This window comes from Staurois parvus, unplaced genomic scaffold (genome assembly GCF_062004578.1).
Source record: "Staurois parvus isolate SC_StPar_1 unplaced genomic scaffold, SC_StPar_1.0 ptg000608l, whole genome shotgun sequence".
Taxonomy (NCBI): Eukaryota; Metazoa; Chordata; class Amphibia; order Anura; family Ranidae; genus Staurois; species Staurois parvus.
The window spans coordinates 528751-546673 of record NW_028318404.1 but is presented as its reverse complement, the minus strand read 5'-3'; the positions used below and the strand labels follow the sequence as shown (position 1 = coordinate 546673).

General features: G+C 42.2%; 1 protein-coding gene across 1 annotated transcript; it reads left to right on the top strand.

The window, feature by feature from the left end:
• Positions 1 to 586: 586 nt before the first annotated feature.
• Positions 587 to 17606, top strand: DPM2 (dolichyl-phosphate mannosyltransferase subunit 2, regulatory). The gene is made up of 4 exons (XM_089692927.1): positions 587 to 688; positions 4381 to 4470; positions 9553 to 9655; positions 13524 to 17606. The coding sequence occupies exons 1-4, from the start codon at positions 686 to 688 to the stop codon at positions 13577 to 13579; spliced, it is 252 nt and encodes an 83-aa protein (XP_089549053.1). The 5' UTR covers positions 587 to 685; the 3' UTR covers positions 13580 to 17606.
• The last annotated feature ends 317 nt before the right edge of the window (positions 17607 to 17923 follow it).

The following is a 17923-nucleotide window of genomic DNA, read 5'->3' as shown; positions in this document are numbered from 1 at the left end:
AACTTTACCCTCTAAACGGAATCCCTCCAAACTTTACCCGCTACACGGAATCCCTCCAAACTTTACCCGTTAAACGGAATCCCTCCAAACTTCACCTGACAAACAGAATCCCTCCAAAAACTGTACCTGGCCTGCAGAATTGAATCCTCCCAAGCTGCTAAAGATGAATCCCTGCAAACTAAACCTGCTACATGTAATCCCTCAGTTCTTCCAGCCACCCTGACCCCTCCCCCACACATAACAAAGACAGGCCGGGGGGAGCAACGATAGGCAAGAGGATTTGATTCCAAAATTGTGAATGTTATTTCAAAGAAGTGACAACTAGGAGGTGAGACGCTATACAGCCAATTTTGTTGCCATGGCCGTCCCTGAGAGCGCTCTGAGGTGCAGAAAGCAACAATTGCTTAGGCCAGTACCTGAGGTAAATCTCTGCGCTGTACCTGTACTTGGCCAACAGGGGCCGCTGCCCTATACGAAGACCCACTTCCCCTCTGTATCCCTTTGCAGCAATTCGACTTTAAGCTCCGCCTTCCCAGCGCGCTCACATGACATGCCTCTTCCAGTAGTGAAAGCTTTGCCTCTTACACATACCCGTTCGAACTACAACATCCAGAATGCTTGGCGCGGAGAGCGGTTTCTGATTGGTCGGCGGTGTAAGTAGGAAGTGAGCTGATTCTTAGGCGCTATGGTGAGTTGGGTGTCTGGGACTGCGGCGTTGATGAATGTGTTAAGGCGAATGTTCCTTATTACCCAGTCAGGTTCCAGCTGTCATTTCTGTAGTCCAGGGCTGAGAATGACACAAGGGGGAGATTTACTGAAACTGCAGAGCGCTATATCTGGTACAGCTCTGCATAGAAACCAATCAGCTTCCAGGCTTTATTGTCAAAGCTTCATTGAACAAGCTGAAGAGAGAAGCTGATTGCACTCTCCAGTTTTAGTAAATCAGCCCCTAGGATTCTGATTGGCTGCTCTGGGTAACAAGAGATTTTCTTTCCTCTATGTGTGATTGGTGGGGGGGCTGGTCCTGTGTTCTCATCCCACATCATATGTCTGGCCTGGTAGATCTCCTCATGGTCCATCATATACTGATCAGCCATAACTTTATGACCACCCACCTAATATTGAATAGCCCCCCTTTTGTTGCCAAAACAGCCCCGATCCACCAAGGCATGGACCCCTGAACCTCTGAAGGTATGCTGTGGTATCTGGCCATCCACATGATGTAAAAGAAAACATGGTTCATCAGTCCAGGCCACCTTCTTCCATTGCTCTGTGCTCCAATTCTGGTGCTCATGTGCCCATTGTAGGCACGTTTGGCTGTGCATACGGGTCATCATGGGCACCCTGAGTGGTCTGCAACTCCATGCACAACAAACTGTGATGTCCATTTTTATTGCTTTGAACACATCAACTTCAGGGACAACATGTTACTTGCCATCTAATATAATTGTGACGGATCGGCTGTCACCGCGATTGGGTGATTTAGTCAGAGACCTGTTTCCTCACCACAAGGACACAGGACCAAGGTTTTATAGCCGAGCATCACACCCAAGACTAGGTGAGAAAACTGGAACTGTTTATTGAATAGAAATACAGATTTTTATAATCTCAGAAATAGGGGCAGTCCCCACATGAACAATAAAACACATTGGGATAAACACACCACACTGATTAGGTAAGAGCTTGATCACATTATCGTAAACAGTACAACAGTGATCTCATTAACAGTAAGCTAATCATTAGCCAAGTCAGGGAGCCCACCCCAGACAGCCTGGCACCTCCAACCCTGATTACACTCAGTGCATTATACATGCTGCCTTTCAGTTGTTTGATGTCACTTGTATAACACAGGTCTGCTACTAAAAAGCTGTTTGATTATTTTCATCTAATTTCCATGTATTTTGGTGTGCTGAAAACAAATAAAATATTGAAAAAACTCCTAGAAAGTCATGATTTGCCACAAAATGCTAAATTGTCTTCAAATTTATCAAATGTTTTTAATTTTTGGTATTTTTTGTATATTATGGGTTTTTAACCAAATTTAAAGTCCAAATTACTATTAATTCACATAAGTGCATTTAAGATATAAAATGCCAAAAAAACCTTAAAGGGGTTGTCCGAGTTATGTAAAACAAATATAGCACTGTAAATCTGATGGTCAGCAATATATACATAAGCTAAGCAAGTTTTAGGGAAAAAAATTCTATTTCCTCATTTCCCTAGTTCTCTTCTGGCCCTTTGTTGTCATTTGCAGGTAAACAATCTCTGCCCCTCCCCCCCCCTGCAAAGGGGGTGAATACAAGTGCTGCTCTGATTGACATGTCTGACTACTGGGATACTCAGCAGCATGCTGTATGTGTAAGCCTCAGCCCTGAGTCTGTGCTTCTAATGGTAGAAGGGGTTAATCTTTCCTGAAGAATCCAGTGGGTGGGATACCAAATACCCTTGTTTACTGTGTCTATGGGACAGTCGAGACCAACAAATTCACTGGACCAAGAAGAGTTGGCAGCCGAGGGTGCTAACAGTCGGTGAAAAAAATGTCCTCCAAGAAACTTTGGTACCTTCCCATAAAGTTCTTCTACCACCTCTCCACATAAAATTGGGATTGATGAAACAATTCATAAAATCACTTCCAAGAGATGGAGAATGCTTCAAATACTTGGTCACCAAGTTTCCAGGCCTGTCGGAGGCAAAACTGAAGGAAGGTGTGTTCGTCGGAGCAGACATTAGAAAGCTTATAGTTGATCAAGAATTTGTGAATACCATGACGGATCCTCAAAAAGAAGAGTGGATTGCATTTAAAGAAGACGTACAGAAATTTTTAGGCAATAACAAAGATCCTCACTACAAAAAGATCGTCGGACGAATGCTGAAGGGATTTCAAGCTTTAGGTTGCCTGATGAGTTTGAAAGTGCATTTCCTCCAGTCCCACCTTGACTACTTTCCTGAAAATTTGGGAGCTGTGAGTGAGGAACAAGGTGAACGATTCCACCAAGACATTAAAGAGATGGAAAGGAGATACCAGGGAAAATGGAGCATTACAATGATGGCAGACTACTGTTGGATGCTTCAGACAGACATTCCAGATGCTACTCACATGTAAATGCACCAAGAGGAGCCTCACAGGGAAGAAGAATCGAGTTTAGTGTGTGTAGGTGAGCTCATTTCAGTTCAAAAAAGGATTTTCATGAAAAAATTGTAATAAAACTTTAATTTTATAAGTCTGTTTCTATTTATTTTGGGGTATTGCCTTATTTAACATAGTTGCCTAAATTGTCAGGAAACCTGATGTCCTATGACAAAATGGAGGTCATTTTCAGATTTGGCGCACCAAAAAACATAAAGATTACGTGGAATAACCAAAACAGCTCTTGAAAAAAATGTTTTTGCAGACCTGTGTAATCTGTCCATCATAAGACCAAACTCATACAATATTTCGACAGTCTGAAAATGTGGAATTAATTTACCTTCATAGATTTCTTGAGGGAGATTGTTGATAAATATTTTTATCCCAAATAGAGGAGCTTCTCCAACCCAGTCCTTATGAGGGCCCCATATTTCCTCTGACCTTTAACCGGTACAAGATTAATATTACACTTTTCCATCCACTCCAGAAGGGAAGCTGTATTTTCTTTACTCAGCGAATGATTCCAAGCCTCACAGTCAGCATTCATCACATTGTTGTCCATCATTAGAAAATGATCTGCTCTTTTTAAGGGCCATAATCCGTGGGTAGAAGGCTAGCCCCTAGTCCTCTCCAAAAGCCCCTGTCCTGGTTGGGTATGTCACAATTACCCAGCAACTTTCAGATGCCATTGTAACAAGAGAATCAATTATATCAGTCAGTGATCATAAAGTTATGGCTGATCGGTGTACGTCTTGTAGTTGTCCGCATGGCCCTTCATATGTCTTGTAGTTATCCTCATGGCCCTTCATATGTCTTGTAGTTATCCTCGTGGCCCTTCATATGTCTTGTAGTTATCCTCATGGCCCCTCATATGTCTTGTAGTTGTCCTCGTGGCCCCTCATATGTTTTGTAGTTGTCCTCGTGGCCCCTCATATGTCTTGTAGTTATCCTCGTGGCCCCTCATATGTCTTGTAGTTATCCTCGTGGCCCTTCATATAGACATAGTGATATGTCTTGTAGTTATCCTCGTACATCTTGTAGTTATCCTCGTGGCCCATCATATAGACATATGATGGGCCACGAGGATAACTGTAGTTATCCTCGTGGCCCATCATATGTCTTGTAGTTATCCTCGTGGCCCCTCATATGTCTTGTAGTTATCCTCGTGGCCCCTCATATGTCTTGTAGTTATCCTCGTGGCCCCTCATATGTCTTGTAGTTATCCTCATGACCCCTCATGTCTTATCTTGCAGGCCACAGGAAGTGATAGACTGGCTGGAGTGGGGCTGGTGACATTCAGTGCGATCCTCTTCCTCTATTACACGTTGTGGGTTATCTGCCTGGTAGGTGGCACATCTCTTTGGCATAAGTGAAACTTGTTACCGCTCTATTACAGGATTGGTTCTGGGAGCCCACAGCAGGAATGACGGTGCCTGACCAATGTGTATACCTCATGTATACATTGCCAATACAGTGGTAGGGATCACCACAAAGGAGGAATTGAACCAAATTATAGAAGAAACCATGAAATAAAGCAGCCCCTAGATGACTCAATTTTCTTTTCTTCCACCAAGAAAATCGCTCGGTTCCCCCATCAACACCGAATGCCTCCTGCAGCACTATTGTATTCTGCCAGCAGGGGGTTGCAGGGAACATTCCCAGCTGGCAGAACACCATGATCACTGCTTGCAGCTATAGCCACGCACAGTAATAGAATGTAAAAAATTCAGACAGGCTGGTTGTGCTCAAGTTGATCGATGGATAACTTGGGTACAATCAGTCTGCCCATAGATGCATTAAATATGAGCCGGTTAAGCAGGAATTTCAATCCGTGTATGGCTGGCTTTAGACACCATCTCAGAAAGGTATAAAATCTTAATGTACGCAGCGCCTTGTATCTATCCCATGTCCCCGTCTGGACCGGTGATCGTTTGATTTGCCAAGCAGCATCTATTTTTAACACTGGTTATCTGCAAGTCATCTCTGTCCAGGCCACCAACCCCAAACAAGTGTTGCACATTCAATCATAATAGCTGTAAATCTTTATAATACATGATAATAATTACAGAGCCTATTGACCTTTTTGTTGTAATTAGGTCACGCAAGTGGACTTCCATCATTCAAGGCTAGACACTTCTTCTGAACTGGTTATTCTGTACATTTCTTTTTCCAGGCTGGCAGATATATACGTATAATTTTTGATATGGTTGGCAGGTATCTCATATACAGTGCCTATTATGGGAGCTCTTTTGGCTCAACTTCTTCTGGGGCTCACAGGACTGCACTTTGTTTTGCACTCCTGTGACCCGTTTTCATCTGGGGAAAAAAAATTGTGTTAACACAACACACTGATACATTTGGGCCTGAATGGCCCCTTAGTATTGAGATATACCTAGCCCTGCCATACAACAGAGCCATCCTAGTGGCTTTTCTTTGCTGCAGTCAAGTCATACAACTTGGTCTCCTCCACATTGCAGCCTGTGGTTGGACAGTGAAAGATCAGAAACTCACCACTCTGCTTCACCCTTTCTGTCAGAATGTTCTTTGCTCTTGCATATGCATAATGCAGCACACCTAACTGCCTCCTAGTGCTGCCCACCCCTCTCCCAACTTGGGTGTTGCTGTGCAGGGGATTACCGGAAGCTGATACTATGACAAATTTAGAAACTTTCTTCAGTTGCACATAAAAATACCTTAAAGTGGAACTTTAGTCAAAAAATTAAGTCCTGCTAGATCACGTCAGGCTGGCCTCTTTTTCAGGTATAGCTATGTAAAACCTTAAAAGTGAGTGCCCATCCTGTTAAAATCCAGTAATACATCTCACCCTGCTCTGCACATGCTCAGTTGCTCTCTATTTTTAGGCACTGTGCCAAATTTGTAGAGGCCTATCTGCTGACAGCCTGAAGATTTACTGCTGTTCAGCAGCTTTGGGCTTCAACAAAATGACAGCAAATAGAAACCGGAACAATGCTGGAGGCAATTTACAGCACACACTGATTTGGTAACATAAATATTAATGTGGGATGCATGTTCCTTGCTAAAGATCTTTATTTTTTATGAAGTTATTAAAATTAAAGTTCCACTTTAAGATGTGGCTTACAGAATGTAGTTAAATGAATTTAGTGAATGTATAACTGCATCTACTGTTTTTTTTATATCTTCCTGCAATTCATCTTTCGAGTGTAAGTCCAGTAACAATTACAGCTCTTGTCCCTCCCAAGGTGGAAGGAGCAGCAGCAGACCGATGAGCTCTCTCTCTCTCTGCTGTTTACTCCTATCAACATGCTCATTGCACTGTAGCGAATTACTCCTTGTGCTACTTCTCCCTGTGCCAGTCTGAGCTGTGCTTTACTGTGACTACAAGAGATTGATAAGTCAAATTCAAGTACTTACGCTGCTTGCATTTAAAAAAATAAATTAATGTGCTGTATTAATTTGAGACTTTTAAATCTGCCAGGAGTTCTGGTTTAGCTATGACTGTGAAATCTCTAACTTTGATCATAGCAGCGACATAACCCATCTCCTTACATGAATCTTTCTTCATAACTGCTGGTTCTGCCAGTAAAATGCTTCATACAATCATGTCAGAAAATGGTTGCAGTTACAAATGTTTAGGCATTCTCCTGTTTATTACTTTTGTTTGTATTGGTAGGACACAAAAAAGTGGAAAAACAAAAAGCCAAATCTGACACATTCCACGCAAAACCCCAAAAATGGATTGGAGAAAATTATTGGCACCCTCAATTTAATACTTGATAGCACACCCCTTGGAGAAAATAACGAAAAATAACTGGCTAATTTGTTCATGGTCAGGTGTGAGGAGAGCCCAAATTGGCCTTGTGGGCCAGATATATTGACAATGTGCTCCTCATATGTGAGGGCACATTAGATCCTTGGAAAAATAACTGAAAACAATAATTTCATGTAACCATCAGTGAGTTTCTTCCACCTGTCTACTGCAATTTTGGAGCACTCTTCTATCACCAGCTGCTCCAGGCATCTCAGATTGGAAGGGTTCCTTTTCCCAACTGCTGTTTTGAGATCTATCCACAGGTGCTTTATGGGATTGAGATCTGGACTCATTGCTAACCAGATTAGTACTCTCCAGCGCTTTGTCTGAAACCATTTCTGGGTGCTTTTTGACATGTGCTTTGGGTCATTGTCCTGCTGTAAGACTAATGACCTCTGATGGACACCCAACTTTCTGACACTGCCCCCCCCCCCCCCCCCAAGATTCTTCGGTAGTCTAAAGATTTCATAATACCATGCACACGGTCAAGACATCCGATGCCTGAAACAGCAAAGCAACCCCAAAATATCAGTGAACCTCTATCATTGACTGTATGGACTGTGTTCTTTTCTCTGAAGTCCTAATTTCTTTTTTTTCTGAAAGCAGTAGAATGCTAGGCTTTATCAAAAAGCTGCAATTTTGTTTCCTCTGACCACAGCACATTTTTCTAATAGGATTTTAGCTTCCTCAAGCTAAATTGTGGCAAACTCCATTCTGGCCTTTTTATGTTTCTGTGTCAGTAGTGGGATCCTTTTGGGTCTCCTGCAATAGCGTCCCCTTTTCATTCTGATGGCAATGTATGTAGCAAGCTGATACATTTGAACCCTGTGCCTGAGGGTCAGCTTAAATTTGTCTGGAAGTTGATCGAGGTTCTTTATCCACCATTTGAACAATCCTTCGTTGCAATCTTTGACCAATTTTTCTCTTTCGTCCAGTGAGATTAGTTACAGTGCCTTGGGCTGTAAACCTCTTGACAATGTTGCGCACAGTGGACACAGGAACATTAAGATCTCTGGAGATGGACTTGTAACCTTGAGATTGTCCACAATGTTTTTCCACAATTTTTGTTCTCAAATCCTCAGAAAATTATTTGCTGCTGTTTTTCTTCTTTATGCTTCATGTGGCACACAGAGACACACAACAGAAAAGTTGCCATTTTTTTCACCATTTTTAGCTGGTTGCCAGTGTGATTTCTGTATTGTCAGCACTTGTTCAGTGCCGCATTTATTCCTGGCTCTACCTATGCTGTTCAAAGCTTTAATTTGTTAAAGAGTGAGGATGGTTTAGAAACCCTGCCAGTTTTTACTGCAGTTGAGGAGATTCCTAACTTGCTGTTTGATAAAAAGGTCAACAGGAAATCTCTCCAACAGAGCCCCGGTTGGCAGGTAAACCTGAAAGGGGTTCTAACTTTTCCCCATTCTGCTCAAAACCTACACTATAATACTGTTTACAGTGAGTGTTCATATGGCTTGAAAACTATTTTAAGGACAAGCGTCAGTAGCAGAGACATCGCCTGTGGGGAGGTTTCCCTGAGTAATCCCTGAGAGAGTGACTCAAGAAGTGCAATGATTCAGCACATCAGTATCTAATTAAAGCTGGTTTAACCTGTTTATATTTTGCCTCCAGATTGTTTTCTTTGCCCTCTTATTAACATGCTAATGACATTTTTAAAATATAACCTTTTAGTTTTCATTACGTCTTTCAATTTAAATCCAGTGACATCATCATTGGATCTCTGTGCTTCACTATACAATGCAGGCAGATGATGGCTGATGGGAGGGGTCAGCAGGGTGCTTCTTTTCCTACATTACAGCACCCTGCCTCAGTACTCTCCTCAAGAGCCCTCAGCCCTGATGCAAGTAGTGGGCTGGCTCTTGGGAGGAGTTTTACAAATATCAAAATGCTGTGATGAATGGATTGCAGTCTGGAGGAGTGGGCATTCAAAGGCAGGCTGCATTTGCATACAGACTGATTTAGGTAAGATCCACAAGTGATGCTGAGCCTCCATGATGGAGTGACTGAAAGGGATGGGCCAAGCACAGTCAGGCTGGGGAGGAAAGACTAGGAGATGCTGGACGTCCTCTAGCCAGGAAATGAGGGCTCTGTCTTACTTGGTGCAGCTTCTAAAAGCACACTGTGCAAAGCTCACAGTGTGCAGTGAAATCAGATTAAGCACTTCTAGTACAAAAGAGGAGCATGTAAAACTCTCCTAAGTGCCCGGTCATACCGTTTGCTAATTGAAATCGCCTCTAATGAATGTAAATGTCAGTGTCTTCACGTGCAATTTCTAAAGTATTTCTTGCATTACTTTTTCTGCAGTATTGTTGCGATTTCACATACATAGAATATAATGGAAATCGCACTGCAAATTGAAAGAAATCTTTAAAAATCTTCACAAGTAGCAATAAAGTCTTCAGAAATCGCACATAAATAGCATGATTTTAATTCTCAGTGGTGTGACCGGTGACTAAGGCTGGAGTTCAGCTTAAGATTTTAGGTGGGATTCACTTTATTCTAACCTGCACATGTGTTTTGGTTGCTATGCTGGACCTGTGATCACCAATTGTACCAACTGATATGTTTTAATGTCTAATTATGCCAGACTTTGTAACACTATGGTGTTTGTTTTCTCCAGCCGTTTATTGACAGCGAACATGTCATCCACTCCTATTTCCTGCCACGAGAGTACGCCGTGCTGCTGCCCCTAGTGGCCGCTTTAGTTCTACTTCTTTTCATGGGTGAGTCACATTTCAGTGCAAATGTTTCTGTATCTGCTTAACTTTAAATCATCGGTCTTCTTTTTATAGTGAGAGATCTGGATAAATACCATGATCTAGTTTGACAGTGCGCCCAAATTTGTTATTTTCAGGATTTTCTAGTGATGCTGAGAGAATGTTATGTGCTTTATTTTCTAAAGAAACCCTGTCTCCTTGCCCTTTTATACTGTATGGTCACGTTCAAGGTAGGTTCACATCTCCGCATTCCTGCGGGCCGCATTTTGCGTGGGCACGAGAGCCCATTCATTTGAATGGACTCCTGTGCCCTGGGACACGCAGGGAAGAAGTCCCTGCACTTCTTCATAAAACGCAGCCTGCACTGGAACCTCGGTTCCCAGTATGGTTGCGATTTCCAGTGCGGGCGGCGTGCCATTATAATTAATAGCACCCACCCACGGGTCTGAATTCCTCTGTGTGGGTGGTGCGGCTGCATGGATTTTTGTGCAGCGGCACCAGCGGCACCACCCGCACAGATGTTAACCAGGGGTCAAGCATTGTTAAACCCAAGATCAAAAATGTAATGCATTGCAGCTTACCAATCATTAGTTGTAGTTCCGGTATTTTTTTTTTTTTCTTTTTTCCTTTCTGTTCACCTGGTGAGCTGGTCAGTAACACAACTCCTGTAGTGTGTTCCTCCACTCTGAATGAAGGAGCACAGGATGCACCTTTGGACAGCAGCATTGTCAGTTTGGGGGAAGGGAGTGTTAGAAATGCTAGCAGATTTAAAAGAGAAGTATGTTTTTTTTTTTAACCATAGTTACCTAGGTGGGTGCAGCATCGATCCGATGCTGCATCTGTCCCCTGCCGGCTGAGAACTGAGAGATCAGTCACTGCTGATCACTCAGTTCTCTCTGGTGCTCTGAGCAGAGAGTGGTGACTGCTAACACATGGCATGCCTGTATTTCCAGTAGTCAGCATTTTGGTCTCAGGCTGTGAAGAATGGGAACTAGTAATTGACTGACAGCTGGGAGCTTCACTGTAATGTACCCTCATAGCTCCTGTGATTAGTGACATTGGTTCATCGTAAAGCTCTTCGCCCTGTCCTCTGTATTAAGAATAACAGCAAGAAAGAGGTTATGTTACTGCTAATATTGCTTAAAATATAAGGTATTTTGGGACTTTTCTTTTTATAACATTGCACGGAAGCTGTTTAGGGAGGGTCTCACAAAGGAATTATTGAATTGGCAGTGACAAGGTTTACAGCTGCTGCAAAGGCAAAGTGACAGGGTCTCTTTGGGTCCCACGTGCTCTTTATATGCCTTTTATAAATAGCCTGCACTTCAAGTGGTTAAAACAATTGCTGCAGCTGTGAGCTAGGTGTAATTTTTTCAGCAGGCTGTGGGCTTTAATGTATAAGTGATCACTTTTACAGCAGTTGGGGGGGGGGGGGCGTTTACTTTCTAGCAAAAAAAAAAAGCAGATTTTAACTTGTGTGTGAAAAATTACTTAATTGCCCCAAACACAAAGTGGTTAAAGCCTACCCCGCGTCCCACTTATACTGACATTCAGAGTGCATTCGGTGACATCATTACCCCATGTAAGCTCTGCTCTGTCCCAGTCTCCCAGTTGTGTTCCTGCATTGTCCCCCTGTCACACAGGCTTCTGATGGAGACTACAAATGTCATTTTCAACACACATTACACAGGCATGATCCACTGTTATCACTAGTAGTAAACCCACCCTGAGAAATGCCAAGCAGGCAATAATGGAGTACATGTAGACAGAAAGTGGCTGAAAGAGGTTTCAGGAGACCAGTGACTGACATGCAATACACAATTAAAAATAGTGAAGATAAGCTTTATTTAACCGCTAGCCTACAGGGCACTTATACCCCCTTCCTGCACAGGCCAATTTCCAGCTTTCAGCGCTGTCGCACTTTGAATGACAATTGCGCGGTCATGCAACACTGTTCCCATATGAAATTTTTATCTTTTTTTTGTGACAGAGCTGTCTTTTGGTGATATTTAATCACCTCTGGGTTTTTTATTTTTTCTTAAACAAACCAAAAACCACTGAAAATTTTGAAAAAAAAAAAGTTTTTTCTTAGTTTTTGTTATAAAATTTTGTAAATAAGTGATTTTTCTCCTTCACTGATGTGCGCTAATGAGGCTGCAGTGATGGGCACTGATAGGCTGCACTGATGGACACTGATAGGTGGCCCTGATGGACACTGATGAGGAGGCACTGGTAGGTGGCACTGATGGGCATTGACAGGCATCACTGATGGGCACTGAAAGGCAGCATTGATACATTGCACTGATATATAGCACTGTTAGGCGGCACTGACTGGCACTGACTGGCAGCACTGATATGTGGCACTGATTGGCATTGATAGGTGGCACTGACTCGCACTGATGGATGACACTGACAGGCAGCTCAGATGGGCACTGATATGTGGCATTGATGTGCACTGATATGTGGCATTGATGTGCACTGGTATGCACTGATAGGCACTGGCACGAGGCACTGATCGGCACTGACAGCTAGCACTGATGGACTTTGACAGGTGGCACTTCTGGGGTTACACTGATCATCAGGGCACACTGATCATCGGTGTACATGTCCCCTCCGTGGAAAGCCGATTACCGGCTCTCCTCTCCTCTCGAGCTGTCAGCGTGACAGCTCAAGAGGAGAGAAATGCCGATAACCAGAATTTCCGTGTTTACATGTGATCAGCTGTGATTGGACACAGCTGATCACATGACCGAGCCAACATCTTTGGCTCTTTCCGTGATCGGTGATCCGCTGTGTCCAAGGGACACAGCGCACTGCCGATCGCCGCGCTGCATGCTCCCTGAGCCGCGCATGCGCGGTGAGAATGGGAGGACGTCATATGACGTCATATAAACAAATGGCAATTGTTTATGTTATGCAGTACTTTAGCAAAGGAATGTCATCAAGTTAACTGCTCCCTACCACCCTGTAGCAGAAGTACTGCTACAGGGTGGCAAGGATCTGAAAAATTCACGTGTATATATACATGATTTTCATTTCCGGGTAGGGGACGTGCGTGCGCTCCGTACCCACGCTGCTATTGGCTCCTCGACATGTCAATCACCGGAGCAATACAAAGTAGCTTGTCTACATAGTAAAACACACACAGCACACTGTTAACAATTTGTTCTTCTCAGATGTTAACGCCTTCCAGCCCAGTGGCATTAGTACAGTGACAGGGCTCTTTTTATTAGCACTGATCACTGTATTAGGGTCACTGGAGATGTCAGTTCCCACTCAGTGTCAGAATGCCGGCCGCAGTCCCGCAATAAGTCGCTGATCGCCGCCATTACTAGTAAAAAAAAAATTTAAAATTCCAGTATATATATATCGCCATTTGTAGACGTTAATTTACATGTATTGGGATTTTTTTTTAGCAAATACATGTAGCAGAATACATTTTGGCCTAAATTTATAAAGAAATTTTATTTTTAATTTTTTTTACTGGATATGTTTTATAGCAAAAAGTAAAAAAAAATTAAAATTTCTGTTCAAAATTGTCGGTCTTTTTTTTGTTTATAGTGCAAAAAATAAAAAATGCAAAGGTGGTCAAATACCATTGAAAGAAAGCTCTATTTGTGGGGAAAAAAGGACATACATTTAATTTATGTTTAATGTTGCATGACCGCGCAATTGTCAGTTAAAATAATGCAGTGTCGTATCGCAAAAAATAGCCTGGTCAGGAAGGGGGATAAATCCTCTGGTGGGCAAGTGGTTAAGGTTTACATCTGCTTTAATGTAAACAATGTTGAGCACCATTGGAATAGTAATGATGCTGAAATATGCAGTATATTTAGTGTACCTCTGTATAATTTGTGTTTTTCGTTTCCACTAGGTATCTTTGTGACGTACGTAATGTGGAAAAGTCGGAGCCCTAAGAAGTCGCAGTGACTATATGAAGTTTCTGATCTTTCTAAGGACAAACAAACTGTTAATCTCTTATTTCGTCCCTGTCTCTGGCTTTGACAACCTGCACAGGTTCATTTAGTAGAAGCAACATAGACTTCCACCCATCACTTTTGGTTCTGGCCAAACTACTTTAGAAATGTTTCCATCTGGTGGTTAATGTGCTAAAATTACATTCTCTATTCCTGATCTGCAGCTAAGAGTGACACGGCTACACAACCTGTGTTCAGTTTTCCATTGATTACTATATTAGAGATCTTTGAAAAAGGAAATAATGGAGCGTATACTGTATATGGGTTCTACATTCCTTTTCCACAGCTTTGATCATCAAACATGTGTCTAATGCAATACAGGTGATGGCTAAACTAACAGGAGTTAAAGGATACAGCCTATAAATTCACTGGAAGGTAGTGATTTTATTTTCTCATTTATATACATTTTTACCATTCAGACATCAAGATGGTTCCCTGCACTGCTTTATGTCTGAAGAAACTAAACCTAAACTTAAAATAAGTCTGTCATAAGACAAATGCCAGGATCTGGATCTGATATCTCACTGCTGTTATGTTTTGGCACAGTACCTGCTGTCTTTTCACACAGAGGCTGCTTGTGAAGGATGAGAAGTCATTATTAAGAGCCCATTAATTCTTATGCATTCCCTTTTACCACGTGTATCATGGTGCATTACAGTGCTATTCACTTTGAATGGCACCCCAATGCTCTAAATGAGTAGCAGGCATCACATTTGCAATGCAGCACATCACAGTTTACATACTGTGTTGGTTGTTGATCACTGTGTTTAAAAAAATGGCTTATTAGTGTGCTAGCAGCTCATTTAAAATGAATGGCCTGCCTTCACACAATGCAGTTAATGCACAACACGACACATCACTACAGCGTGAATGGGTCCTTCATGTTAAAATTAGGTTGGGTTACTAAAATATTGCTAGGCTCAGGGGTTAATGGTTGAGGTTGGAGGGATAGCCAAGTGTTAGTTTTGGGAGAAGGGTTTGTTAAGAGTTAAATTAGTGGCTGCTTGTGATGTTTATTATGGTGACAGTGCAGTATGGTACTGGTAGTTTCTATCGAGTCACATGCACTCGATATGCAGGCACAATGCAGGCAAGCAGTTTGAAGACCTGGACAGATAGTTGTCACTTTAAAACAGTAAGTGCCTGAATAATAATCTTCATGACAGGATCACCAGGAATTATTTTTAAAAGAGAGAAGTTCAGGAATAAAAAAAAACATCTATACTCACCTAGGTGGATGCAGCATCAGTCCAATGCTGCATCTGTGCCCCGCCGCTTCTGAAACCAAGAACTGAGCGATCAAAGATTGCTGATCGCTCAGTTCTCAGTCTTCACTTAGGAGAGAGTCAGTAACTGTCAGTCACCAGCTCTTTCCTCTGCCCCTCCAGCGCTCACTGGAACATCGGGCTGTGGAGGGGGCAGGAGTGGCTGGTTCAGGCTCTCAGTGGCTTACTGAGAAGCTGAATAAGCTTCCAAGCCAGACATCTGGGAGGATCCCGACATTAAAGTCGGCATCTCCCCAGAGTCTAGAAACGGCTCTGTGGTGTCAGCCAACAGTGGTCTTTAGCCCACTGTCAGCTGAAAAAAGGTCACAAAGATTAAAAATGACTATTGAAGTTACATTAACATGCTAAAGCTTATTTAAGCTTTAGTGATTGGGTTTAGATTTGCTATAAAGGCTCACTCTGGCGTTTAGTTTGGGTGCCAGGGTTATGAGGGTTCGGTGTAAAGGGACAGGTTAAATGTTGGAGGAGAGGTTAGAAATGATGGCCTATTATAGGGAATGGTTACATGTTTTGGGGGTGCTAGTGGGTAATAAGGAGTTTAGGAAAATTTAGCTCTAATACTTTAGGTACTTTGTGGCACTCAGAGTAACATCAAGTCCCTAGGGTATAATGTGTTGGAGAAGTAGGCTGTTGCCATTCTGACCTTCATTTCCAAAAATTCTAGATGCCTGGCTTTCTCTGGATTCACTGCACCCTGATTCTTTGGTCTGGATCAAGAATGCAGCTAATTAGAGCTCCTAATATGCATACCTGTTAGGTGCAGTGACTCATTGGATGGGTATTGGGGCCACTCAAGCAACATTGCAGCCAAGCAGCTAGCATTTTCAAAAGGAGAGGTCCGTAGTTACCCACAGTTTTCCTATAAAACATTTTGGTCACTAGTCATCTATTTTTTACCTAGAGTTGTATTTCTTCAAAAAGCTGAACCTTGTTTAATAGTCATTAGTAAGAACCGCTATGTGTAATACCCATAGTTGAAGCTCAAATTGTCTTTGGGGACTTCATAAACAGTGCGCTGTGTGCAGGTTTTTGCTTCTTGGTGAAGTTAAGCTGTCTGACACTCCACTTCCCCTTGTGTATTCCTTAGTGCCCTCACATGTTCATATTATACATGACAGATCAGTAAGCAAAGTAGAGGCGTTGTCCTCCCCAAGAGGCTTATTACATCAGATTTGGCCTCTCTGTAAGGTCATGCAGCATCAAGGGGAACACTGACCATAAACTAGAAAGTTGAGTGATAACAGAAAAGTGTGTGCCTCTGGCTGAATGGATCCTTGGGTTTGAATTATCTCTTTCAGTTTAAGCAGTGGAGTGTTACTATTACCCATAAACGCAGCACTTAAAGGAGAACTCCTGCATATGCCAAGCCAGTACTGATGACACAGGAGTGTGTAAATTGCCCTGACTTTTTGTCCTTGGTTCTCTGATCCACCAATGGAACGTCATGTACTGGGTGCCATTATTCTGGTCCACATCGCTTTTCCCTAGTGCTTTTCTCATGTGAGGTATGGAAACATCCAGGGGCAGCCCAGAAGTCCCAAGAGAGTCAGACTGAAGAACTGTGCATTGCATCTTTTCTCCCATATCTTTTGCTCATTGAGTTATATTGACATTATCAAAATCTGTGATCATGACCAGCAGACATTATGTCTGTGAAACATTGCAGTTATATTGCTCTTACAATCTTCCTTCAGATAACAACCCTCTTATGTATATTTCTGCTGATATATTCCTGTGTTAGCAGACACCTTGTGCATACTAAAGCATTCCAGCCATTGATCAAGTGGTACAGGATAAAATAGATCTGCAGGTAAACATTAAAACATTCTTTAGTTTATGTATTCATTATAATAAAAACAGAACACCACGGGCATGCTAAAATCACCAAACAAATACATATACGGGAGCTGTGTTACATGCTAAAGGATTTGTATTTCTGTCCATCCAGTCCTGAGATTTACATAGCCTGCCAGTCTGGAAAACAGATATTATTTTATATTGCAGTTAAAAAGAAAAACACAGTTAAGTCACCACCCACCTCCAGTATGTGACTGGACAGCAAAGGAGCAGCTACATACTAATGAAGTTGTCTCTTTGCTCTCTTCTCCTGTCAGCAGGTACCTTGTCTTCACATGTGCATGGGGGAGGGGGTGATTCAGATGAGCAGCCTAACAGATTGAGAATGCACAGTGGCTTAGTGGTTAGCACTTCTTTCTTTTGAATCCTTAACAGGCTGCTGCATGCATGAAGTTTGCATGTTTTCCCTGTGCTTGCGTGGGTTTCCTCTGGCTATTCCGGTTTCCTCCCACAATCCCCAAAATCATGCTGGTAGGTTTATTAGCTTCTGTCTGAATACATGTGTATGTATGCATGTGAGATAGGAGCCCTAGACTGTAAGCTCTTTGAGGACAGCGACTGATGTGAATATAAAATATGTAAAGTGCTGTGTAAATTGTTGGAGCTATACAAATACCTGTAATAAATAAATCCTTTGGCAGGTAAACAGTTCATATCTATGTAAACTAGCTGTATAACTAGCTTGGATAGATCATTCCTTTTACAAAATGTTTCAGCATAATCTTTAATCATACTGTGTTTTTTCCACACTGCAAAATATTATTTTTCAATGCATACCATTTAAGCAGCGAGTAAGGGACATGTAAAAACCAAAACAATAAACTATTTTTTTCTACATTTGATTGTTTTTGTTGCAGTAAAAGTGTGCCCGTTGGGAACATAGGATGGATATTGATTGATAAAACTCGGTATAGGCACAGAAAATTCACAAAGCTGTGACTGGTCCTTGTATTATCTTGTCCTATGTACTGGCTGCCAGCACTGTAATGGTTAACAACCGGAAGTTCAGGTTTTCTGAATAAAGCCAGCCATAGACAATGTAATCTCAGCTGGGACTGGCTGAGATTTGATCCATGTATGGGCAGGCTGGTTGTATTGAAGTCAATCCATTGATCGACTTCAGTACAACCAGTCTGTTTAATTTTTATTTTTAA